Source organism: Tenrec ecaudatus, chromosome 4 (assembly GCF_050624435.1).
Source record: "Tenrec ecaudatus isolate mTenEca1 chromosome 4, mTenEca1.hap1, whole genome shotgun sequence".
NCBI lineage: Eukaryota > Metazoa > Chordata > Mammalia > Afrosoricida > Tenrecidae > Tenrec > Tenrec ecaudatus.
The window spans coordinates 66609073-66636908 of NC_134533.1; the positions used below are offsets into that span (position 1 = coordinate 66609073).

General features: G+C 36.7%; 1 protein-coding gene and 1 pseudogene across 1 annotated transcript; one reads left to right on the forward strand and one right to left on the reverse strand.

Moving 5' to 3' along the window:
* The first annotated feature begins 396 nt into the window (after positions 1-396).
* LOC142445878 (olfactory receptor 52A4-like) lies at positions 397-3415 on the forward strand (annotated as a pseudogene).
* A 5582-nt stretch (positions 3416-8997) lies between these two features.
* Positions 8998-9942, reverse strand: LOC142446818 (olfactory receptor 51V1-like). Its single transcript, XM_075548557.1, has one exon. The coding sequence runs from the start codon at positions 9940-9942 to the stop codon at positions 8998-9000; it is 945 nt and encodes a 314-aa protein (XP_075404672.1).
* Positions 9943-27836: the final 17894 nt, after the last annotated feature.

Here is a 27836-nt window from a genome sequence, read left to right on the forward strand (position 1 = left end):
CCCAATAAATTGTTAAAATAAAAAAAAAATAAAAAAAAATAAAAGTTATTTAGGGAAGTTTTCAGGGAAGGCCAAGAGTAACATAAGAAGGGGGAACTATACACATGACTTCCCTTTGCTGAAACAACCTGAAATAATGCTATACAACTCGCTTTGGCATTAGCTGAAGCACGGTTCTGCGCATGTCTTGGTGCCCCTTGCTGTGTGGTCTACTGTTAAGCTTGTGAGAACAAGATGGATTCTAAGCTCTCGTGCCCTGAGAGACACTACTTCCTTATTTGACTGAGAAAACATCCTTCAATTATTGGCCAAACTATGAGAGGAATCAAGTCTCATGAAAATTGATTACCAGAATATTCTTGAGAAAAGGTGACTGATCCCCTGGACACAGCGTACATGTCTGCAACTGGGAGTAAAGTCTCTCATGACTTTCCAGAGCTGATGAAATTTTGGTCAATAGGGGAAATTTTGGCTAAAACCAACCAGCAAAGAGAATGCACTTCCCTTCCATCAGTGACACACATGTGCTGCTCCTCAATTCTGAGTGAATGCAGACTTTGAAATGGGGACCCAAATCAGGTCCAGGTGAAATGATAAATTTTCAAGTAAAAGCACACGTAAAGCTCATGAGATTAGATATAGAAAATTTCAAAATCATAAATATAAGAGTACTGATTATTTTCTAATGTATTTTTATTTGAAATTCTCGGCATGTTAATTCAGGAAAAGATGTTATGGACCATAGAGTCTGCCTGGGAAGGTTGTGTGGTGAAAGGCAGTTACTTCATTGTCAGGAGAAAGGGAGGAAAGAAGCACGAGCACCTTCAATCTTTGTGCTTTTAAATCTGAAAATAACAGGAGAGGACCCCAACTATTTCAGGAAAAAATCAACTATCTTCAATTCTGTTCTTCTTAGAACTTCCTGAAGTTCTATCTCATGATCAGAAAGGGGAAGTATTGTTTGACAGGAAGATTTAGCTCAATTTAATTGAGGACATTCTGAAGGTGAAAATGAGTTGACATGTAGGTCTGGAAAACCTACAAGACTACTTTAGGAGGTGCCAAGAATTCACAGCATGGAATTTTGTTTAAGGAGAGGGATTTGGTTGAAACATCTCCAAAGTTTTCAGATTAAGTTTCAAAGGAATTAAGGTCCTTGGGAGTGAGAGATCATAGTGTAATGTTGTGGATGATGATTTGTGGGGAATATTTTAGATATAGTTAGGACAAAACCACATACAAGACTTATAGATAAGCTTGATTTAGATGTTTTATTATTTAAAAATAAGTATTCCTTGATACTTTCATGAAACCTGTTAATTAACTTTAGTTTTATGCTAATATATAGGTCTGCTTGAAAGTACTAAAAATTGCTATCCCAACAAAAATATGATTTTGAACAACTTCCTAGAGGAAGCTCAGTCTTTCATATATTTTGTGTCACTTTAACCAGAAGTCAGGGATTTATAAGTTCTTTGCTTCTACCATAAGAAGAGTTGATTTCTGGATTAAGATTCTCCACTGGAACAGATTTCAAATGGAGAGTCAGACTTCCCAAACCATTCACCTCTCTCTAAGCTCTACGAAGGTATCATGGAGCGCTATCATTTTCATTGTTCAGGGTGAAAAGGGAACAGCTCTCCTCTTCTGTAAGGGGTATAATTGAGTCCATTTAACTTTAACAACTACCGGTAACATCTTACCTCTGTTCTGGCACTCCATCTATGCAGACAAAGACGTGTCTGAGAACCTTGAATATAAAGACAAGTCATTGAAGCCTGTGTCTCTGGATTCTGACCTACTTGAGTAGTACACCAGAATTATATAAATCTCAGTACTTATCAAGATGAGGTCTAGCTCTGTGACGTGAACATTCTTGGTGAGAAGAAGAGGTTTTCATGGGAATCACTCCCCTTGAAAGAGGTGTTCTACTAACTAACTTATATCAGTGAAGGGCTGACTTTTGATCTGATGAAATTAATAGAAGTGTGGGTATAAAGGCTTGCGGGAGGTTAAAATTAAAGTTCTATGTCTTGTGTCTGATTTCCGAAGAATCTTTTTCCTTCATTTTCATGAACAGGTTAGAGACAGAAAGAGAAGGTGGAATGAGAGAGTAAGAGAACACCACTAAACACACCGATAAATTGATATCATCAAAGAGATCATTTTCAATACTATTTTTCCACAACAATACAATAGTGTTTTATACAATATTACTTTTACACAAGGTAGGTAATCTTGCCAAAGTAAACAGTAGTGAAACGTTAAGTAGTCACTGTAATTTAAGATCTCATTCATTGAAACAAGGAAGAAATAATGACGTTTATTCTGCTAATTCTGTTCTCAAATTAACTTTGTGAATCAGTCAGAATAGGATATACACCATTAGAGAGTATCATATATTTTACACATTTTCCCTCAAGAAGACCCCTGGATTGCCATGCCTAATCCCAGTGCCGCCTATACTGACATTTGTAGGAATACCTGGTCTAGAACCTGTGCAGTGTTGGAGTGGGATTCCATTCCGTGCTATTCATACTATCGCTTTGATTGGAAATACTCTACTAGTAATCTTCAAGTCTGAATGCACCCTCCATGAGCCCATGTTCATCTTCTTGATCAGGCTAGGTGCCACAGACATTGCACTGAGCACCAGCTTTGTTCCCAAGATGCTTGGATTTTTTGTTTGTTTGTTTCATTTGCCAGATATCTATTTTGATGCATGTCTCCTTCAGATGTGGCTCATCCACACATTTCAGGGCATTGAATCAGGTGTCTTGGTGGCCATGGTTCTGGATCGCTATGCGGCTATCTGTCATCCCCTTAGACATGCTACCATATTCACTCATCAAGTAGTGACGCATATTGGAATTGGGATGACATTGCGGCCTGCCATCCTCGTAATCCCGTGCCTTCTGCTCATAAAGTGTCACCTGAAGCTATACCGAACCAAAATAATATCTGATACTTACTGTGAAAACATGACTGTTGTGAAGCTTGCCACTGAAGATATTTTTATCAATAAGTTCTGTGGTCTTTTTGGTGATTTCATTGTTGATGGGTTTGACTTCATTTCAATCACCCTTTCCTATATCCAGATATTTATCACTGTTGCTACCTGTCCCCCAAAAAGGTTTGTCTTAAGGCATTCAATACATGTATTGCCCACATGAGTGTCTTCTTCCAATTCTATCTCCAAGCTTTCTTCTCCTTTTTTTTTTACTCACAGATCTAGATCTCATATCCGATCACACATACATATTACTTTGTCAATCCTTCTCTACTAGTTTCACCTTTCTTCAACCTTTTTGTCTATCTGGTGAAGACCAAGCTGATTAGAGATCAGGTAACAAAAGCATTCTGTTCCAAAGATCAGGTTGGACATTTCATTAAAATTGTTCTCTCTATGAATTAAATGGCTCATGTAGGGACTCTATGTGATGTGATTCTCCCATCAATATTGGTGGGTATAGCTATGACCTTAATAGTAAATTAATTGATGAAATTTTAAGGAATTCTAAAGGTTATTGACTTCTCAATGAGGAAAAATTTGATACCTGGTCAATTATACTGACATGCAAGCAGTAATACAAACAATATTTTTCTAACTTTACTTTTGATGCTATTCCTACCTCATCAAACAATAACCAAAGGAAAAATTTGGAGGTCTAAAAAATATCTAGGTAGATATTCTACAAGCTGGGGTCTTTGCCGTATGCTTCCTAAAGATTTTTTTTTAATTTAAAGAAAAGTAATATTATTTGCCTTAACTTGACTAAACTTCATTTGTAAGACTCTCATAATTGAGGGCATGTAGCCTAGTTATTGCCAAACATATTTTTTGGCCAAAAATATTTTATAGAAATTTCAAATATATACTTATTATGGAAAAACTTTGTAAATGTGTTTCATCTCAGGCACTGTGGAAGGATGCATGGCTTATGGAGTCAAACAAAGCTGTTCTCAAAACTATTTTACCTCCTTTGTATCCTGGACCTTGGGAAAATAGTTTATGGGCACACAGTCAGCTTTCTCTACTCTGAAGTGTGGAAAAAGTAAAATAAGCCTTATAAAGAAGCAGAAGTAGTGTCTAGTGCAAAATCATTGTCAAAAAATTGTATAACTTTTCCCATAGGACTTCATAACTTACAGTAACTCAATATGGTTAAAATATTCTTACTTCCATAATCTTATTTGCTGTTTCCATCATGAAGATCACCATTCCTGAGGAAAACTTTGATATAAATATTGTGCCTCTACTTTTATATATTTTACTTATGTCAGCATTGAAATGCTTCACTAAACATATCAATTGAAGACTGTTTTACAGACTAATTCTTTGGTAAAATTTTGCAAGAAGTTGTTTCATGTTCATTTAGAAGGATTTTGAATTCTGTAGTTTTAACAGATGCAATGAAATAAATATCTTTATTTCCATGTCTGTGTATTTCTTCATTTGTGAGAATATCGTCAACTTTACTGTACCCTTTTGTTATCACAATACTACATAATATTATGTCTGTATTTACAGAAAAAATAAATATTATATTGTTTTCTAATGTAACTCAAAAAAGCATTTACCTAGGGTTATATATAATGTTTCCTACAAATTCAATGTTCTTGAGAAATTTAGTACTGAAACAGTGAGTGAAGTTTATTTTAAAACCACAAAATGCATCATATATTTTCTAGGAATACCTCTGGTGTACCTGATACTTCTCACAATTGTTATATCTCAGCTATAAAAACAACATGTGTAAAGCTGATATCATTGTTTTCCAAGTAAATATTTCTACTAATTTACCCAATTGGCCCAGGGTAGAAAGAAGTACATATAATATAAACTTTTTTATTGACTACTAATTCAACTTTAGACAAGTTTTGACATAGGGCATTTCTAAACTTTTATGTTAAATTTGTTGCTTTTATGTGATTTATCATAAATAACCTGGGGTTTTCAATTGAATATGCAATAGACATGGAAACAAAGAGTAAGTCAAAATATATTACTACAAAATCATAGAAAACTTTATTAAACAAACATCGCAATATGGAGCGATTGCTCCATCTAGGTGTATACTCTCCTGAAATAAGGGTTTCTAGTTCTGCCCTTCTTGAAGAATTCTATACTCTTCAATTTATACCATTTTAAAAATGACATTTTTGACATTCTTTATGGATTCAAATCTTGTTCTTTTTAAACCTTTAATATGGGGAACAAAAATATAAGATGGCAAGAATGCGCCTGTTGTGTGGAAGGGCTAATTCTGCCTAATGAAATTATTATAGGTCTAAACTTGGTCCCCTAGAAGAATGAGCAGAAGCGTTGTCAAGATGGAATAAAAAGAATTCTCAGAGTATTGTTTCTGGCCTTTTACTTGCTAATGTAGTTCTCAATTTAACGCAAAAAAACAAAACAAAAAAAACCCACTTCTTCCTAAGATGTTCCCATGATTGTATTAATAAAAAATCTACCTGGAACTGTCCTTAAATTCCCCTGCCAGCAAGAGGCCCGTCCACAGAACCCACTGTTAGATTTGAGCTTGCTCTCTGGATTAGAAGGGTCCATACACAAACCATGCCTAGTTATGTTTCCTTCCATAAAATCATCTTTGTTTGTTTTGATCTTACTTAGCTTTGATTTTACTTAGGACATAGTTGGAAAGTTCAGTTATGTGAGCTGGCTGATCTTTGTGAAATACTTTCGGCATCCATTGAACTGAAACTCATTGAAACTAAGTATTTGCTTAAAATTTAAAATGCCTAATGATATGTGACCTCAACTTCAGTAACGATTGCATCAATTGTAGTTTTATGTTATTCTTCCATCGATTTCTGCACTTCAGCCACAGTTTCTCATTGCGGTCTTCCCATCTTCAAAATATCAAATAAAAACTGAATAAAAATCTCCTCCAAACTCACAGCCTATGAGTGGTTTAGGACTCACAACAACCTGAGAGGCTGAGCAGAATTTCCCACTTTGGTTTCAGAAGATGTAAATCTTTGTAGGAGCACAAAGCCTTATCTTTCTTGGTTTGAACTGCTGACCTTGTAGTTAGTAGTTAGTAGACCAATGCATAACACTACTATGCCTCTAGGGACCATTTTAAAATGCTAAATCCATCTAAAACCTATTGTTCTATATGGGGCAGGATTCTCACAAATGTTGCAAACCTTCAATGATTTGAGGAAGTGCCAATGGAAATTCATAATCATTTTTTATCTAAAACAAAAAGTGTTCTTTAATTTTTTAAAGATATCCTAATAAAACTAACAGGAGCGCTGGTGGCACATTGGTTAGGCATTGGGCTGTGATGCACAAGGTCAGCAGTTAGAAACCACTCTGTGGGAGAAAGATGAGACTCTGTTCCTATAAATTGTCAGTCTCAGAAACTCACTGGGGTAGTTCTAACTTGTCCTAAAGGGTCACTATGAGTTGAAATCACTCAGTAGCATTGAGTTTCATGAGTAACAAGTCTAAGATTAAGTATATTATTCAGAGCAATTGAATGTAACAATCTCTATATCTCAGAGACATGGTGAAACATGTTATCTTTGGAATACGCCCGTGCTATATATGAACTGCAACAGCCATGGTAACAACATCTTGTGTCTTACCTTTACAGTTATCTAGTATAAGGTATCCTCCTTGTGTCTAAAATGAAAGAGTAAAAGTAAAATCACACTGACAAGAGAGAGAGAGAGTCAGTGTGATTGTATTTTTATACAACATATACCTAGAGAGAGAGAATTCTGGTTGATTGTGTGTATACATATATATTAACATAGAAATATAGGTGTGTGTATATTCACATATACACATGAACATATATGGTTATTACCATATATACTCGTGTATAAGCTGTTTTTCAGCATATTTTTAATACAGTTTTGGTGGTAAACTTTGGTGCATCAGTTGATAGTCTGGTAGGTTATACTTGTGTATATACAGTATTTGTCATTAACTTGATTCCTACTTTCCTATTCATATGCAGAATAGAACTGGGCCATTGGGTTTTAAGAATTGTTATCTCTTGGTAAACCCTTTTTCTAAGGTACCTTTAAGTGAATTGAACTGCAAGCCTTATAGCTAAGAATCCAGTGCTTAATCACTTTTGCCACTCCCTATGTATATACAAATATCTACATATAAGCACACATACATACATAAATGTGTGCATATTTTCACATTGTGCATGAATAAATAGATATTTTAAATTATAAATGATCAATTTAGTTATAAATGAGTTGATATAAATCAATGAAGAAAATGTATTTTGATTCTGATAATCCATAAATCGGTTTAATTCAATCTCTTTTCACAGTTACTGGTTGGGCATATTTCACTCTACTATGTCTTCCAGGAAGGGTTTTTTTTCTGTGTAATATATAAATTGAAGGAATGCCATGTAATATAAGACGTTCTGAAAGTGTATATATAGAAAAACTTTCTCTTATAGATACATATAGAGCAAAAACCTGATGGGCATAATTTATATTACAATGAATAGCATCACTGAATGTAAAAGACCTATATTGCCCCCTTATTTCAAATTTCCAAATAAACTTGAATAAGCCTACCAAGGAGTAGAAATATATAGTTTACATCCCTCTACTGTAAGTGAGATAGGTAAATTCATAATAATTTGCAAGTTGGATCTTTAGGAATTTTGCTACAGGGAGAAATAAGACTGGTGGGAGAAACAGGGCAAGATAAGCAAGGCAGATTAAGCAGTGGAGATATGATGGATGAATGGTAATATTTGTAAAACACAACAGAAATAAATATGAATTCAGAGTGGTTTTTTTTATTTAAAAGTAAAATGCTGGTTTTCAGGTATATATCTACCTAAAGAGAAAATGAAAGGAAAGAAATTAAACATTAACTTCCAAAATTGACATTGTGATAAAAAATGCTTTAAAATCTTAATTATCATTGATAGAATTTTATATTCCTTGAATGTAAATATTTGACCACATTTCTTCCTTCTTTGGAGTTGAACTGCAGTTAGACTCTGTAATCACCTTGCTGGCCACCAACAAGATGAGTGTGTAGGTAGGTGTAAGTGACAATATACCGGGGAAAAAACAACAACAAAAACCCTAGGCTTATAATATAGCTTGGAACTATTTTTCCATAAAATTAAACATATGTGTTGAAAAGCAAGAATGAAAAAAATTTATACTTAGATTTGGTTATGTAGTTGAATTCCCTTATTTTACAGAAAGTATGTGACTGAGCATATATGTCCCAAAGATTCTTCAAGCCATAATTCTACCCTCAGCTTAAATAGCCATGTTTAATTTAATATTTCTTTGGCCCAGCATCTTTTCCTGTAAAATAAAGGGGTTAAATAAGTTCATTTTAAAATTCAGGTATGCTTTCACAAAACTGAAATTAATAAGACAGGTTTCTTGAATATTAAACTTATCTGTCTTCAGGTTAGTGTACAATTCTGTGTATGTTGGGGGTTAGGAGACTGAATGTGAAGAGACTGAGTTACAGTGTGACAAATATTTGATGTTATGTTATATGTTCTAATCCAGCAATATCAGGTATTACATTGAACAAAGTAGAGTTTCAGAAATGTTTTCTCAATTTTATGCTAAAATGTTCATTTTTGACACATGATAAAAATATGCATACATTGTGTATATTGTAAATAATAAATATGAAATAGTTAATAGCTGAAATCAAACCATACCCTAAATGAAAATTCAGAAAACATTCATTCTACAAATTTAGCTATGTTCTAAACAGGGGTTAACTGGCACCACATTGAATACTTAGTTAACATTATTCATAGTGCTAAAATAAGAAATCAAGCTCATTTATTCTTTCTCTTCTTATTACTGGTGTGTGGAGGACTAAATTAGGAAGAAAGTATAGATTTTCCTTCAACATATAAAGTATCACATAAAAATCTATTATTATTGCTACAGATCATTTATGCATTTGCCATTCCTCTTACAATTACTAGCTGTACTCCCTAGTACTCAGTTGTTTTTCAGAGTGAACCATCTCTTGATCTTGCTACGGATTTGCTGAGTCTTCACACTATAGATAATGGGGTTAATCAAGGGAGGAAATAGAATATAGATGTTACCCATAAGAACATGGACCACAGGAGAGAGGTGCTTCCCAAAGCGGTGAACCATGGTCAGTCCAATTATTGGGATATAGAAAACCAGTACTGCACAGAGATGGGAGACACAGGTCTGAAATGATTTGAGCCTCTCCTCCTGGGAGGCAATAGCTAAGACTGATTTCAGGATCAAGGCATAGGAAATGAGGATAAGTACAGAATCTAGAAAAGTTACGCAGATTACCAACGCTAAGGCATAGAAACTGTTGAACCGAATGTCAGAGCAGGCCAGCCGTAGCAAGTCTTGGTGCAGACAGAATGAGTGAGAGAGAATGTGGGGACGGCAGTAATAGAAGAACTTCAGTCGGACAATGGGAACAGTAATGGAAAGGAAACTCCTGGCAAAAATGGCCACACCGATTTTGATGATTCTGGCATTTGTGAGAATGGTTGTATATCTCAGAGGGTTGCAAATTGCAGTAAAGCGATCAAAGGCCATGGCGAGAAGGACGCCAGATTCCATGCCTGAGAGCCCATGGATAAAGAAGGTTTGAGCAATACAGGTATTCAATCCAATCTCTTGGCTGAGCCCCCACAGGATCCCCAGCACTGTGTGCACTGTGGACAGTCCCATACACAGGTCAGTGAGGGCCAGCATGGCCAGGAAGAAGAACATGGGCTCATGCAAGCTTGGCTCAGTCCGGATCACATGAAGGACCAAGAAGTTCCCGGCAAGTACCATCACATAGATACAGGAGAAGGGGATGGAGATCAAAGGGTAGTGCTTTTCCAGGCCAGGGAAACCCGTGAGAAGGAAGGTGGAGTTACTGATTTTGGAATCAGACCAAACAGACATTAATGACTAGAAACAAAACTCTCTCAAGGAAAACTGTATCTTATGGTTGATTAGGAAGTGACTATACACCAAGAACAATTAAATTACCTTAACATCGTATTGAGTATGAGACAAATACTTGATTTGCTCTGAAACAGAGAGATTACTTTAGGTCTGCTAATAAAAACTCTTTTTCCTTAGTCTTCTGACTCACCACAGGAATCAAGGGCCATATCTGTGCCACCCCGTTACTTTTACATCGATGCCTTACATTTATCAGAGCAGTGTTGGTTTGAGTTTGAGAACATATAATAATGAAGTGTGAACCTGTAAAGCAGAAGAAAACAACATAGAAAAAGAAACACATTTGGTTGTTCCTATCTCAAGTTTTGGAAAAGTAATCACAAATCATGTGTGTGGGATCTGAAACTTATCTCCAGTTTTACATAAATCATTTGAAATAGTCATTTCTCAGCCATGATGACCATTCCGATATGTGTAATTCAAAATTTTGTTAAAGAAAGTCTGGAATGCAGAGTAAAAATATTTTTGCCAACCTTGAATATCGATCCTGATTTCTTTTGTTTCATCACAGTAAGACTGGCATTCTAGGAGATATGAGATTTATAGAGTTCAGCGGGGAATGATAGCAATGCTGCAACTCTTGGGACCTGAGGTTTCTGAGACTGAGTCATGTAACAGCCAGTGATCTTTAGGGAGCACAAGTAAAGGCTCTTGGGCAATGTGTGCCTAGCAGAATTTTCTATTGCAGAGATTCTGATGTTCTTACTAGTACAAATGTATATATGCATGTATATGTATGTGTGTGTGTATATATATATGTGTGTTCATGTAAGGAGACAAGGGAATGAGAAATTGACAGAGATGGTCAAAAACATCTGGTATTTTTATTCTTCTCAAAATAGTTCCCACAAACTCATTGAATATTTATAGATACATCATTTATAAGTCAGGTTATTTGTTTTTATCTTTGTAAAATTATATAGCATTTACCAATTTAACATTTTTAAGGTGTACTATTTAGTGACATCAGTTTCATTAAGTTTTATGCCTATCATCAATACCCATCACAAAATTTAGATAACTATAAATAGGGTCTCTATGAATTGGAATGGGCTTGATGATACCTTAAAAAACAAAAATTGATTGTTGAAATTTTTTTTAGTACCTAGAAAATCAATGTTAAAAATAATTTATTTATGAGTCGGGGAGATGTCACTAGCACTCTTAATTTTTCTGTCTGTAGGTAAGAAAATGAATTTTCATATCAATTTTATCTTCCAATATTAATGATCCAAGTAGTCATCAACAAACACAATGTGATATACACGTTCCCATATGTTTGATTCTAAAGGCTTTTATAGTTTTCCATATAAAATGTAGATCTCTGGTTTATCTTGGCTTAGAGGGATGTTTAAGGTCTATGTCTATGTTTCCTTTTTCAGTTAATTCAATTGGTCCAGCACTATTTGTTCAAAAGTATTTTTAGTGTTTCCATATTGAATTTTCTGTATATTTGTCAATATCAGTTGACTTGAGTCAAGAGGCATCCACGTAGAAACACACACCATGTGCTCCTGTTGTTTGATTAAAATATTAAGAGATAAGAAGGCCAATAGTAGGAGGTCGAGGACTAAAAATAGATACAGTGTACTAAGATCTGGTTCATTTCTCTCCCTATGATTTTCACCCAAGATGTGAATCAAGGAGAGTTGCTTAGAGCAAAATTCAACACTGCTGGAATGCAGGAGGAGCATCATAAAGATAAGTAGGTACAGACACACAAGGTTTTGAGGGCCTGGTGGCTTTTGGCTTACCACAGTGGAGTCAGGCTAGGGTTTGACCTTAGCCCTGCCATTCTCTCTGCCAGAACCCAGGACATATAGATATCATAAGGAGGTTAATCTCAACACAGCCACAGTTTGCCACCACTTGCCTTGGGGCAGAGACTAAGACCTTGCAGCTCCTTCGGCAGGGATCAGAGTTCAACCACATTGTTACTTTGTTTCCCTCTCTTCTCTGTATCCCCCACAGTGGCAGCTGCTGTGCAGGGGTTTTGTCTCAACACAGCCACAGCTTGCTGACACCTTGGGGCAGGGCCTAAACTATGGCAGCCCCAGGGGCAGAAATCAGGGTTCAGCTACATTATAACATTTTTCTCCCTCTCTTCTCTCTATCCCCCCACAGTCTCAGTGTGCTTACTAAAAAAAAAGATCCTCCCTTTTTCTCTTTCCTGTTCTCTCAGACTCCACTGCTGACCTCCAAAAAAACTCCTCTTAGACTAGGGCATTTACGCCTGCGCCACATCCAACTAGGTGAGCTCGACTCTGTGCAGTTAGCCAGAGAGTGAGAAAAGCCCTGCTGACCTCCACCAGGGCATATGCTGCCTAACTTCCTACCATGGAATTCCTGCCTGTGTGTCTGGGGGTCTAAGGCAGCTTGGCCAACATTTGTAAACGTTCCAAGCTGATGCAGGAACCTCTGCCCAATCTCCACAACACCAGAGCAGACAACCCACCAGCCTTCTGGGGCACTCACCCTGAGAGAGAAGCCACAGGAGGATAAAGTGGTAGGTTAATATCCTAGCAATATTAGCTATAGACAGTTCAAGAAGCATTCCTACAAGTCTCATATACAGAGCCAGTGCTCTTCAACTCCCTGGAAAATGGTACCTGGCTCCTCTAAAACAACGCAATGCAAATAGCTATTAGCCCCAACAACCTCAACGGAAAAACACGAGAAACAAAAGGCAATGGCAGAAGATGTCCTGAACATAAAAACATGCATTAAAGAAGCAAATATTGAGCTACCACATAAATAAATCTTCAGAATGCTGCTTGGAATCATATAGGATATGAGGGAAACAATACAGAAAATGATTAAATGAAAGGGGAGATAAAGGGCATACACCAAAGGGAGATACGGGAGCTTAGGGAGGATATAACAAGAAGCAGTAGCAGAAACATGGACCTAGAGTATCAACTGGAGGAAGCAGAGAGCCGCATCAGAGACTTGGAGGAGAACCAAGCAGACTTTAACAAACACTAACAAAAATCTTATAAGATCATCAGAGAAGCTGAAGATATGCTAAGAGCTATGTCTGATGCTATGAAGTGGGACAACATTAGAATTATTGGTTTACCAGAGGAAGTCACAGCAAAGAAGGCATCTACCACAATAATGAGAGAATTCTTGGAGGAAAAATTTCCCAGATTAATGAATGAAAACCACGCAAATAATCAGGAGGCTAAAATGACACCAGCTAGGTTGAATCCCAAGAAAAAGTCAACAAGGCACAAAATAGTTAAACTACCCAACTTTGAGGAAAAGGAGAAAATCATGAGAGCAGCAAGGGAAAACAAGCAATCAAATAGAAAGGGTCCCAAATGAGAATATTCTCAGACCTATCAGCAGAAACTGTGAAGAAGAGGAGAGAGAGTGGAGTAACATTTTCCATTAATTGAAGGAAAACAGCACAAACCCAAGAATATTCTACCCAGCCAAATTATTGATCAAGATAGATGGAAAAAGTAAAAGTCTTCCAAGACAAGGAAAAACTCAAAGAATACATTAGATGAAACCCAGCCCTACAGAAGATCCTTGCCGACCCAGTATGGGCAGAACAACACTCACCAAGCATAAATAAGAGACCGTCACATAGAACAGCCTCACCCAGAAAGCAACAAAGAGAAAACAGACCCCAAGATAGAATTGAATTAAGGATGGAAAGAAGTGAAGAATGATACACACACACAAATGCACAACACTCTGAGAAAGAAAGTAGGACAACACCCTATAAAAAAAGATATAAGATGACATCACAGAGTCTACAGATGGAGATAATAGCCCTGAATATCAGGGGCCTGATCTCAGGCACTAAAAGACTGAAACTATCATACTGGCTTAGAAAACACAACCAATCAATGTGTGGCCTATAAGAGACAAATCTTAGGCTGAGAATCAAAGGTTGGAGAAAGGAATATGAAGCAAACAGCAATTCAAAAGAAGCAGGGGTTGTGATCCTAATCTCGGATAAAATTGACCTCAAAGTGCAAACCATAAAAAAAGATAAGGAGGGACACTACATTGCTCAAGGGAATGGTAGACAAAGAAGCACTAAGCATTGTAAACATATAGTCCCTGAATGAGAGACCCACTGGATATGTCAACCACACATTTGAAAAGATGAAAAACAAAATCATAGCCTCAACAATTATAGTGGGTGCCTTCAATACACCGCTCTATGAAAAAGATAGATCACAGGAAAAGAAACCCTACAGGGAGGCTAGATATCCAAACACTACACTTAGGCAAATTGACCTGGTATTTACAGAGATTTTCATCTAAATACAAAACAATCACATTCTTCTCAAGCCCACATGGCACATATTCGAAGATAGATCATATGCTGGGGCATAAGGTGAATCTACATAAATTTAAGCACATTGCTATCCTACAGACATCTCTCTCTGACCACTGGCCATAAGTCTGGAAATCAACACAGGGAGAAAAAGAGAAAAAAGAGCAAAGAATTGGATGATGAAAATTGGCACAGATCAGAGATGAAATTAGGAAATTTCTAGAAAGCTATGAGAATGAGTACACAATGTACCAATATTTATGGGACACAGCAAAGGCAGTTATCAGAGAAAGTTTCATAGCAATACATGCACGCCTGAGAAAGGAAGAGAGAGTCATGATTGATATGCTGGCACTAAATTTATAGCAATTAAAGCAGAATCAGCAGGACAATCTTACTAATAGCAAAAGAAAAGAAGTCATAAAAATCAGGACTGAGATTCAAGAGAAGGAAAATAAGAAAACTAGGGGGAAAATTAATGCTGCTAAAAACTGTTTCTTTGAAAAGATAAACAGAATCAACAGCCCACTGGCAAAGCTAACCAAAAATTAAAAAAGAGGAAACAAATTTCAATGGAAGAACAAGGGATAAAAGAGGGGACATTAAAACAGACCCTAATGAAATCAAAATGATAACGACACTACTATGAAGGATTGTACTCCAATGAAATCAACAACTGGGAAGACATGGACAGAGTCTTGGAAAAACAGTATCTCCCTAGACTGCCCTCAATGGATGTCAAAAATCGCAATAGTCACATAGCAATATAAGAAATAGACAAGGTTATCAAGGGATTACCAACCAAAAAAGCCCCTGGACAAGATGGCTTCAGTAGAGAATTCTACCAAACATTTAGGGAAGAACTAACACCAATCCTTCACAAATTCTGCCAGAACATAAAAAAAGATGGCAAGCACCCGAACTCCTTCTATGAAACTAGTACAACTCTGATACCCAAACAGTGCAATAATCCCACAACAATCGACAACTACAGACCAATATCCCCAATGAACATTGATGCAAAAATCATTAAAAAATACTAGACTACAGAATACAAAAGTACATAAAACATGTAATTCACCATAACCAAGTGGGATCCATACCAGGGATGCAGGGATGGTTCAACATACGAAAGACCATTAGTAGTATTCATCACATTGACAAGGAAAACTATAAGAACCACATGATAATATCGATAGATGCAGAGAAAGCATTCAACAACATCCAACACCAATTCCTGTTTAAGTAACTTGAGAAGATAGGAATGGAAGGAAAATTCCTTGAGACAATGCAAGCTATGTATGAACAACCAGCAACCAATCTGGTAGTCAATGGAGAAAAGACTAACACAATCTCACTGAAATAGGGGACCAGACAAGGATGGCCCTTGTCCCCACTCTTATTTAATATCATGCTGGAGATTTTAGCGAACAGTGTAAAACTAAGAAAAGACATCAAAAGTATTCGTCTGTGGAAGGAAGAGGTGAAACTATTGTTATTTGCAGATGATATGATTTTATATATGGAAAATTCAAAACGTTTCACAAAGGGAGTACTGGAAGTAATAGAGGAGTTTGGCAGAGTGGAAGGATACAAGATCAACAAACAGAAGTCCATCTGACATTCATACACATTACATAAGACCACAAAGAGGAGATCAAAATGTGGTACCCTTCACAAAAGCCAAACACAAATGGAAATATTTAGGGATATACCTGACTAAGAAAACAAAAGATCTATATGGGGAAAACGAGAAAACACTATTACAAGAAACCAAGAGAGACCTCAACAACTGGAAGTATATCTCATGTTAGTGGATTGGAAGACTCAATATAGTCAAGATGTCAGTTCTGCCAAAGGCACTAAATACCGTAAGTTTAATGCAATCCCCATACCATTACCCTCATAATTCTTTTTAAAAAATGGAAAAACTGATTGCCAACTTCATATGGACAGGGAAGAAGCCCAAAATTAGCAGAGAACTCCTCCAGAAGAAGGACACAGTGTGAGAGCTTGCTTTACCTGACTTTAGCACATACTATGTACATAGTTGTCAAAATTGCATGGTATTAGTACAATCAGACCAAAGGAAAAGAAATGAAAACTCAGAAATAAAATCAGTATCATACAGACAACTGATCTTGGTAAAGGCTCAACGATTTCCAATGGGAAGCAGAAGCTGTCTTTAACAAGTGGTGTTGTGAAAAATTTGGATATTTACCTGCAGAAAAATGAAGCAAGATGCTTATCTCTCTCCATGCACAAGAATAAACTCCAGGTGGATCACAAACCTTGAAGTTAAAACCCAAATTATTAGGGCCATCAATGAGGGAATTGGAACCAACTTGTGAACTTTGGCACAGGGAATACACAGGCTATCACAAAGAGGGAAGTACACAAACACAGATATACTGAAGATTAAACACCTGTGTATTTAGAAAGAATTCACCGAGAGTAATAAGAGAGTTCAGGGACTCGGAAAACTTCTTTAGCAATGACACATCAGACAAAGGTCTTATTACTAAAATCTACAATACTCTTCCAGCTTCCAAAATTAAAAGAACTAATTGCCCACTGAGGGGGTGGGCAGAGGACCTGAACAGAAGTTTAACAAGGGCAGAAATCAGAATGGCCAACAAACATATGAGAAAATGTTCCTGATCTTTACCCATAAGAGAAACGCAAATTGAAACAATAACGAGGTATCACCTAACACCCTCAAAGATAGCCAATTCGAAAAATCAAAAAGCAACAAGTGTTGGAGGGGCTGTGGGGAGAAAGGAACTCTCATCCATTGCTGGTGAACCTGTAGGTGTATACAACCACTACAGAAATTGATCTGGTGATATCTACAACAGATGGAAATTGAGTTATCATAAGACACAGCAATCCCTCTACTGGGCATATACCCAGAAGAGGCAACAAGCAAACCAAGGCCAGACATCTGTGCTCCAAAGTTCATTGTGGCACAGCTCACAAGTGCAAGGAGTTGGAAACATCCCAAATTTTCATCAACTGACAAGTAGATTAAAAGCTTTGGTATATATATATATATATATTTATTTATTCATTTATATTTATATACAGTAGAGTACTATGCATTGCTAAAAAACAGTGATGAACGAATGAAGCACATCACTGCATGGGAAGAACTGGAGGAAATCATGCTATGCGAAGTAAGTCAAGCACAAAAGGTTACATACAACATGAGTCCGCTGAAGTAAGCTTTAAAAAATGCAAAAGGGGCATGGGGAAAAAGCTACTGTATACAAACATTCCTGGGGTGAGGACCAGGTAACATGGCAGGGACCGGACCTAATAGAGGGATACATATGGTAGACAATTAAAAGGGAGGTGGGGAAAGGAAAATAATAGTAATAATAAAGAAATGGATGGTGGGGGCATTTATGTTAAAGGATGACATTGAATCTGCAGCTCCAGGAGAGGGACATGTCTGATTGGAAGAGATGAAGGGGCGGGGGGAGAGAGTGGAGCACATCCTGGACCACCAGGGAATGAGTACAATGTTCCCAATTAGAGCAGCATGTCCAAAGAGAGGACCACATGGCCGGCCCCACTATGAGACATGACATCCCTCACTGACCCATAGCTCTATAGGGTACAACATGGAGTCAGTGTGGGAATGGCACCTGATCTGATCCCACCACACTGAGGCCAAACACTAGGAGGGTGCAACAGAACAGTAAGGGAATGGAGCGGCAAGATCCCCAGGCAATACAGAAGTTGGACTTTGGGGCCATGGCATGGTGCCCCAACAGACTGGGCTGGAAAACACTACTAGGCCAATAAACAGTCCTTGAACTAACCACAAGCTTTCTTTCTTGTTGTGTTTTGTTTGTTTCATTTTTTGTCGTGGTTGTTGTTGTACATTGTTGCTTGGCTTTGCTCTGTTTTGTTTTTATGCATGTTATTCTCTCCGCAGGTTTGTCTAAATAAGATAGGATTAATGAACAATCTGGAGGAGAAAACAACGAGACAGAGAGTTCCGGGGGGACATGGTAGAGGAGGAGTTGGGGGAAAGGTAGTGGGGTTTATAAACCCAGGGACAAGGGAACAACTAGTGATCCAATTTGGTGGTGAGGAGGGTGTGGACGGCCTGCTAGGGGGTGATTAAGGGTATTGGAACCAAGAGGAATTGCTGAAACACAGGTGGTGACTGAGCATGATTGTATGACAGAAAGAAAGTCAAAGGAAATAGAGGAAATTGCTGGGAGGCTAAGGGCATTTATAGGGGTCCAGGTAAAGGCATTTATATTTGAAAATATATTTATATATGAGGATAGGGAAATAAATCTATGTGCATATATTTATAGGTTTAGTGTTAAGGTATCGAAATGACATTGGACTTCCACTCCAGTACTCTCTCAATGTAAGAACAATTTCTTCTTTTAAATTGGCATTCTATGATGTTCACCTTCCCAACGGGATCACTGAAGACAAAGTGAGTGAATAGGTAAATATGGTGAAGAAAGCTGAAGGTTTCCGGCTACCAAAAGATATAGCCTCTGCGATCTTAAAGGCTTGAAGGTAAACAAGTGGCCTTCTAGCTCAGAAGCAACAAAGCCCACATGGAAGAAGCACATCAGCCTGTGTGATCACGAGGTGTCGAAGGGATCAGTTATCAAGCATCATTAGAACTAAAAATCTTATCATAGTGAATGATTGGGCGTTGTGCAGAATTGAGACCCAAAGCCTACGTGTAGGCCACTGGACATCCCCTTACAAAAGGGTCTCGGGCAGGAAGCGAGCCATGAGCCAGTTAGGGTGTGATGTATCTACGATGAAACGTACAACTTTCCTCTAGTTCCTAAATGCCTGTGCCTCCTCCAGCCCACCCCCACTATCATCACGATCTCCATTCTACCTTGCAAGTATGGCTAGATCAGAGGGTGTACACTGATACAGAAAGCAACTGGAAACACAGGGAAACCAGTGCAGATGATCCCTTGAGGACCAGCGGTCTGAGTGTAGATACTGGGAGGGCAGAGGGAAGGTGGGTTGGAAAGGGGGAACCGATTACAAGATCTACATGTGACCTCCTCCCTGGGGGATGGACAACAGAAAAGTGGGTGAAGGGAGACATTGGACAAGGCAAGATATGGCAAAATAATAATTTATAAATTATCAAGGATCCATGACGGAGGAGGACCGGGGAGGGATGGGAAAAATGAGGAGCTGATGCCAGGGGCTTAGGTGGAGAGCAAATGTTTTGAGAATGATGAAATCAATGAATGTACAAATGTACTTTACACAATTGAGGTATGTACGGATTGTGATGAGTTTTATGACCCCCAATAAGACAATTAAACAAAAAAAAAGGTTAGCAGACTAGTTTAAGGAAGAAACCTCATCAATCTGTTGCCTGCAAGAAACACATCTTAAGCTCACAGACAAAATTCGATTAAGAATAAGATGCTGGCAACAATATAACAGGAAAATGGCAAATAAATAAAAGCAGGGGTTGCAATCACTGACAAAATTGACCTCAAGGTTCAAATAATAAGACACAAGGATAGGCACAATGTACTGCTCAAAAGGTCAGTAGAGTAGGAATCAGTAAACATTATATATATACATATATATAGATATACATATACTTATGCATATACATATATATATGCTTAATGAGAGATCCACTTGTTCAAACTATTCAAAAGATGCAAAATGATATCACTGTCACAACAATCATAGTAGGTGACTTTAGTGCACTGCTGTCAGAGAAAGATTGATCGATTGGAAAGAAGCTTAGCATGGAGTCTACAGACCTAAAAACTACAAATAGACAAATGGAACTGGGAGATATTTATAGAGTTCTCCATCTAAAGGCAAAATATGTTCACATTAAAGTGCACATGGCTCATTTACAAAAATAGACCATATGCTGGGACACAAATTGAGTCTGAGTAAATTGAAACACATAGAGATTACTCAGATATCCCTCTCAGACCACCACATCATAACACTGGAGATCAACTAAAGAATGACTAGAAAAACAAGGGTAAAGGATTGGAAGATGATTAATTATCTTCTGCAACATGAATGAGTACTGGCCCAGATTAGAGAGGATGTTAGGAAGTTTCTAGAAGCTAATGAGAATGAGAATACAATGCACCAAAACCTATGGGTTATAGCAAAAGTAGTTATCAGAGGAAGTTTTACAGTGATTGTTGCATATATAAAAAAGGAAGAGAGACATATGAATGATAGATATTATATCACAAAACCTCCAGCAACTAGAACAGATTCAATAGAACAACCCCTCAAATAGCAAGAGAAAAGAAATAATACAAATTAAGGCAGAGTTAAATGAGTGGGAAGGCAAGGGAAGAATGCAAGAAATCAAAGCAACAAAAACTTGATTGTTTCCCAATCCCAATGATCAACGTATGGCCCCATCCCTTTGAGTGAAATGAGACAGCACTCAGTGTATGACATGAAAAAAGAAGAAGAATTGACAAATAATCAAAGGGACATGGGAAAGGGAGGGTGGAGAAGGGAGGGAGAAAAAATGGGGAGCAGATGCCAGGGAATAAACTAGAAAGAAAATGTTTTGAATAAGATGATGACAACATATCTACAGATGTGGTTGGCAAAATGGATATATGTATGGATTGTGATAAGAACTGAAAGAGACCCAATAAAATAAAATTTAAATTTACAAAGACTGAAAATTAAAAAAAAACATAAAAATAGACAATTTAAAGTTGATTCTTTGAAAGGATTTGCAGAATCAACAGACTGGTGGAAAAAACTAAAATGAGAGAAAGGAGCAATGAGCAATAGCCAGAATGATGGATGAAGCTAAGAAAACCACAATGGACAACAATGAGATTAAAATTATAATTACAAAACCATTGAATATGTATTCTTATAATTTCACCAATTTGGAAGACTTAGACAAATACATGGAAAAATAATTCCTCCCTAGATTATCCCAGATAGAGGTCAAGAACCTCCAAAGACCCAGGGGGAAAAAAAACCCTATGGTTTTCAAGAACTAAAAATGGAAAAAGCTTCTGGACCAGACAGCTTCCCAAAAGAATTCTACCAAGCATTCAGGGAAGTACTGACAAAGATCCTCCACAAATTATTCCCAATAACAGAAAAAGATGGCAAACTCCTATTGTCGTGCTATACAGCCAATATATTTTTGATACCCAAATAGGGCAAGGATGCCCTAGGAATTAAGAACTACAGATTGATATTGCTAATGAACGTAGAAAGAAGATTTTTAAGCCTGTGGACTGGTGCATTTTGCTGGTATTTTACTGATGGCCTGTCCTAATTTGGCTTTCCTTATGGGTGCGGACTTCACAAGGTAGCAACTGGAGTGAAGATTCATTACATCAAAGAATGTTGTCTTCTCAGAGCACTGTGCTGATGTAAGTGCGCAGTATAGAAATGGGGAGGATAAGGTATGAAGTGGCTGGTATACACACTTTCATAAGTGAGGGAATATATTCATAGGAGTGTGTTCATAGAATTGTGGTGTAGGTGTTCACATAAGCATAGGATATTTTTGTTTTGTTCACTTATAGAATGTTATGTTTCCATGAGGATGTCAAAAATTGAATTGTGTACATTTTAGTTTTATCCTTTTAGGTCAGATATGATTTTATTATTGTTCGTTTGAAAATTATATATGACTAAAGAGCTGTGTGAAAATGTCAAATTGACAAGGGGTGGTCTGTGGTAGTTACATAATCATTTGTCAATGTGAGATTATTAAGAGCAGGACCTATGCCCACTACCTCTGAAACATTTCTGTTGGCAAGACACATGGAGCTACTCTAGAGCCCTGGAGCTGAAGAAGCCATGTGGAGACCCCTGCCAGCGCTAAGATGCTTCTATCACCACTGGATCTAAAAAACTTCCCACCTACTGGCTTATTCTTCCTGCACTTGGCATCATTGCATATGTTGTGTGCATCTAAAGAGGAATTTATAAATTGGTCAGACATATGGGATGCTATCAGACTTATGGACTTGAACTGTACTGGGCTGGGATGTTTATATAATATGCCATTGCTCTTTGATATAAAGTTCTCTCTTTCAACCCAGACTAACACACCCACAAAATGGGAATTTTGCTTTGCAAAATTGTGCATTTAAACTGTTTTACAAATCACCCTCAAAGTGTTCTCCAAATGCAAACCAAAATGCTAATAATTTTATATATATTTATACAGATAGATAGATATATAACTGAATTAATTATGTTATAGAGCAGTACAAATGGCTCAGTGCAACTCATTCCCGTGAGACAGTTGTGATACACTCGCAGTTCTTCAAGTCCTGAGGGCCACCATATAGTCCAATGTAGAGCAATTCAGGCTATCAGGGCACAGGCAGCAAACATCAAGGCATGTCACCAACAGTCAGCCATATGCAGTGTCTGACAGTCCCCAGCTCAAGAGATGTAAAATCCAATGGTGTGGCTAAGCATGTCTTGAAAGAACCTCAAATTACAGTGACACAGTCCACGGGTTAGGTGTCCCACAAGTAGTGTAGCTTGCAAATTGAGGCACAGAACAACCAAGGCAGCTGCACACTGGTCCGATGATTAAAGAGCAAGCGAAAAGAAAGGGGAGGCTTGCTGAGCCAATTATGTCTCCCCCCTTCAATTATTCCCACATGCATTTATCTGCCAGGCTGGTACAATAAACTAACTACCTCAGTATATTTGTGAAATCGAGGACATTCCATTCCTGGAAACATTTTTCAAATCCAACTATTTGAATGGATGATAGCACTTCCCTTGTTTTGTCCTTCATCTTTTCTATGTCCTCAAGTCACTGTCCTTTCATGACCCTCTTCATTCAAAGAAACAAAAAGAAGTTGCACATAGCCAATTCAGATGAATAAAGTGCGTGAATCAACAGAGGAATACTGGGTTGTTGTTTTTTGCCAAAAAATGGTGCACTGAGATGGCCTTTTTTGTCTCATAGCTATATAATCTTTTCAGAATCTTTAAACAGAAAGCTTGATTAACAGTTTGATCTGGTGGAATGAACTTCAAATGTGGTACCACTTGATATTGTCATCCTTTCAGGAAGTTGATGGACTTTCAGAATAAGTTTTGTCATCAATCAACATTTAACCTTTTTTGGAATAATAAAACCACTCGTACACTACAGTTTCTCATAGTGCTGTCCTTGTAAGCTGTGTTCAACATCACAACAGTTCCTGGGGGGTGTAGGGAGACAGTAGTCAGTGTAAAACATGAAAAAATAAAAAAATTATAAATTATCAATGGTTCATCAGGGAGGAAGGGTGGGGCAGGTAAGATAGAGATGAGGAGCTGATACTAAGGGCTCGGTAGAAAAGAATGTTTTGAAAATGATGATATCAACATATGTACAAACGTGCTCTGTATGGATGTATTGTGGATTGTGATAAGAAATCTAAGAGCACACAATAAAATCATTAAAAATAGATTCTTGAATTATACATCTTTTACATTTAATTTTAATATACCCAAAGTGCTTGCTCTGAGTACCTGTCCATGTGTTCAGAAGACAATTTGCTAATATGATTTATTTCTTTGTTATTAATATATCAATCATTTTGAAAAATAGTAGATAAGAATTGTCTTTACTATATTCTTATTCCTATATTCTTTATGAATCTGATGAGAGACAAAAAGTGTAACTTTTAAATGCATTGCCACCATTATTCAAGAAGTTAAAGCACATAATGGCTGAACACTCAGTTCTTCTACTTTTGACATCAATATTGTTTTATACTACCTCTAACTTTAACTTACTTATCTAATTCAACAAATTTTATCAGATGCCTACAATATTATAGTTATTATGCTAGAGAATAAGGATTCTCTGGTAAATCCAATACAATACCCTTGGTTAATGAGTTTGTGTATTTTAATTTCTCAGAGAGGAAAAAAATGATGTAGAGACATGCATAAAATGCGGGATATACAAAAACTAATGCACTGGTTACAAATTGAGAGTAGTCAGGATAGATGTTTTGTTTTTTAATTAAATTGTTTTTCTTTTTTTGGAAAATCATTTTATTAAGGGCTCATAAAATTATTATACAATCCATACATACATCCATTGTGTCAAACACAGTTGTATATTTGTTCCCATAATTATTCTCAAAACATTTGCTTACTACTTGAGCCCTTAATATCAGCTCCTCATTTTTCCCCTTCCTCCCTGCTCATCAATATCATTGAGTAAGGTGTGTGGGGCAAGAGAGGCATGCTCCTTTTTGCCAAAGTCTGGTGAATTGAGATTGCTACGTGAGCAGATGCATTGATGTATTGACAAAACCAATTGCCTGTCTGCTAAAAAGCAGGTATTTTTTTGTCTCACAGTTACACAATCTTTTCAGAATCTTTAAATAGAATGCACGATTAACAATCCGATCTGATTGAATAAACTATAAATGCAGTATGAGTTGACATTTTCATCGTTTCAGGAAGTTGATGACCATCAATCAACATTTAACCTTTTTGAAATAAGAAAACCACTCATACACTTGAGTTTTCCCATAGTGCTGTCCCTGTAAGCTGTGTTAAGCATCACAACAGTTTCTGTGGAATTTTCCCCAATCAGGAAGCAAACTCTCTCAGCCATACACTGTTCTCTTCAATTAGCCATCTCATGAAATGAGATTCAAGTGAAACTGCTTTTACAAAAAACAATCCCCATGACCAGAGAGAACCTTCCCAGGTGATGCCACTGGATGCACTAACTCACAGCACGTTGCTGATGTTCACCTGATGGGACAAGGCATAATAAGAAGCTTCAACCAGTGGAGAATTTTTCCGTGTTTCGGGGGTTACCCTCTTGTACATGAGGTTGGGTGGCCATCTGTTTGGAAGGAATATTAAAGATTGCTGTTCACTATAAACTTTGCAGAATTTTCACTATTATGGATCTTAAATGATTTTAAGTGATCTTTTTCATTTATACATATAGATCATTTTAATTATCTTTGTTTTGCTCACAAATAAAAGTAATTTATTAACATATCCTGCTATCTGCAGCTAACATTGAGTACTTCTTAAAATTCCATTCATGAATTTCTCAAAGCAAATTTGAAACACATTTCATTTTCTAAAGTTTTCCAAATATCCTAATCACAGTCAACTCTACTCTTCTAATAGGATATTCAGAATTATTAATCCTATCACCTACACTTCATAACACATATTTTTAATGAACAGTCTGGGTTTAAAGTAAACACGAAATAAAATATGATGCATAGTTACAAGGGAGACAAGCTGACGTGTAGCAAATATATATATTTACAAGTAAGTAACTTTAAAATTGCAATATTGATCAAAATCATGTTAAGCTAAGGGGAAAAAACAACTTGACAAGAAAAGAAAAGAAAATAGAAAATAAAACTATTCCCTCAGCAAGTGTAAACTTGTTATGAATCTTTTGGAAGTCTAAAATGGCTTGAAATTTTAAGAATTGGACATATTGTATGTGCTTTGTTGCAATGATCAATAAAAATAACTTCCAGTCTTTACAAATAACATTGGATTCAGAGATCTATTAAACTTTCCCAAGTTCCCATAGCGTGCACTTAAACACATAGCGTTCACAACAACTTTGAAAAAGGGGAAGGGGGAAAGACAATGTTGATACACATAGAAGTAATTTCCAGAAAATGAGATATTTAAAATAAAGTTGAGTTAATAATTTATCATACTTTATTCTGAGAACTAATTTGAATCAGAAACTAGAATCTAGTTAGAAAATTAATTTTTATTCCATTCCAAATCACAATTTGAAAGATAAATTTTAAAACATAAATGATCATTTTTCTCATAAAAATTGATTTCTTTGTAGTTTGTTACCAGAATTACCATTAAATTATGGAAAATGGCAAGAATATTAATTATATATGGAAATGTATTATTGTTCTTTATTTGTCAATGAAGTTATAAAAATGAAATAATGAAAGAATATAATGAATATGTTCATAAATGATCATGTGATGTTCATATTTAATTTAAAGTTACTGTATATGCACAAGCCCCAACACAAAAATTGCTGTTAATTTAATTCTGATTATTACTGACCCTATAGGGCACAGCAGAGCTGTCCCATAAGGATTCCATGGCTGCAAAATATATTTTATAGGATGTGGCTTGCCACAATTTCTCCAACAGAGTGGTTGGGAGCTTGAAATATTTATGTTTAAAATCCCCAAATTTTAAACTATGCAGCCATTACTGAAGTGATAGAATTCTATTTAGTTAAATAAAAGGGCATTTGTGGTGTAGTGGTATTGCAGTAGGCTGCATTCCACATGGCCACAGTTCAAATCCTCCAGCAGCTCCATGGGAGTAAGGCTGGAATTTCCACTCCCATGAAGAATCACAGTATTGGAAAGCCGTGGAAGGGTGCTAAGAATCAGCATTGACTTGATGGCAGTAAAACTTATGCATTTTGAATTAAAATAAGAACTAACTGACATATAATTGCATGGTATAGTTATAGGTACTTGCTAAAATGTATATCATTCGGTACATAGGATAGGGTCTGTTAGTTAATATTTATTAATTTAAATGCAACAATAGAATCATTATATAGCTTCTTAGCTTTGGCATGAGAGAAAAATGCTATGGTAATTGTAGAACCTTTTAGTTTATTTATTTATTTATTATTTTGTAACTGACATTTTATTGGTTGTTTTGAGATCAGTACAAAGACATTATGAAAAATTTATATGCAATTCTTAATGAACACACCTATATCATAAAATGTCATGTAGATGCCATTTGATTCTAAATTGCAGTGTCTCTAGAGTTTTAAATTTGCAGGCAATATTTTTCAAACTGCTTATCAAATACCATCATCTTCAAATGTTGATAAGTTGTGAAATCTTAAGTGCCACTAATTCAAAATTAAATGCCACACTTATTACACGCTGAAATATTCAACACTTTACAGCACATAGCAGAATTTTATGGAAAATGGGACAGCAAATGTTAAGTAGCCAGGATTGGGATAGAAGGGGTTGTCCCTATGTGAAAGGTAGGTTTATTGTGCCAACCTGGTCAATGAACATATGTGGGATTAATTGAAGGGTGGAGAGCTAAATGGTCTGGTGAGTCTGGTATTTTTGGGACTTTCTTGTCTCTTGCTTTTTGATTGTTGGACCAGTGTACAGTTGCCTTAGCTTGTAATCTAGCTCAATCTGCAAGCTATACTACCTGTGGGATACTTAACATGTGGACTGTGTCCCTATTGTTTGAGATTCCTTCAAGACCTGTTTTCAATGCTACTGGAGTATACATCTCTTGAACTAGGGCCTGTTGAACCCTGTCATCTGGCTAACTATTGATAACCTGCCTTGCTGAATTGTTCTACAGAGGACTACCTGGTGGCCATCAAGACTTGAAGTACTGCCAGTGTCTTAGCAGTCTTATAGAAGTGAGTTGCACTGAGCCATTTTTACTGCTCAATATGCATATATAATCATTAGTGTCCTGGCTTTGTTTCTCTAGAGAACCCTGTCTAATGTAGTTG

Coding starts and splice junctions, on each gene's coding strand:
- LOC142446818 (XM_075548557.1), bottom strand. CDS start 9,942: ATGTCTGTTTGGTCTGATTCCAAAATCAGTAACTCCACCTTCCTTCTC.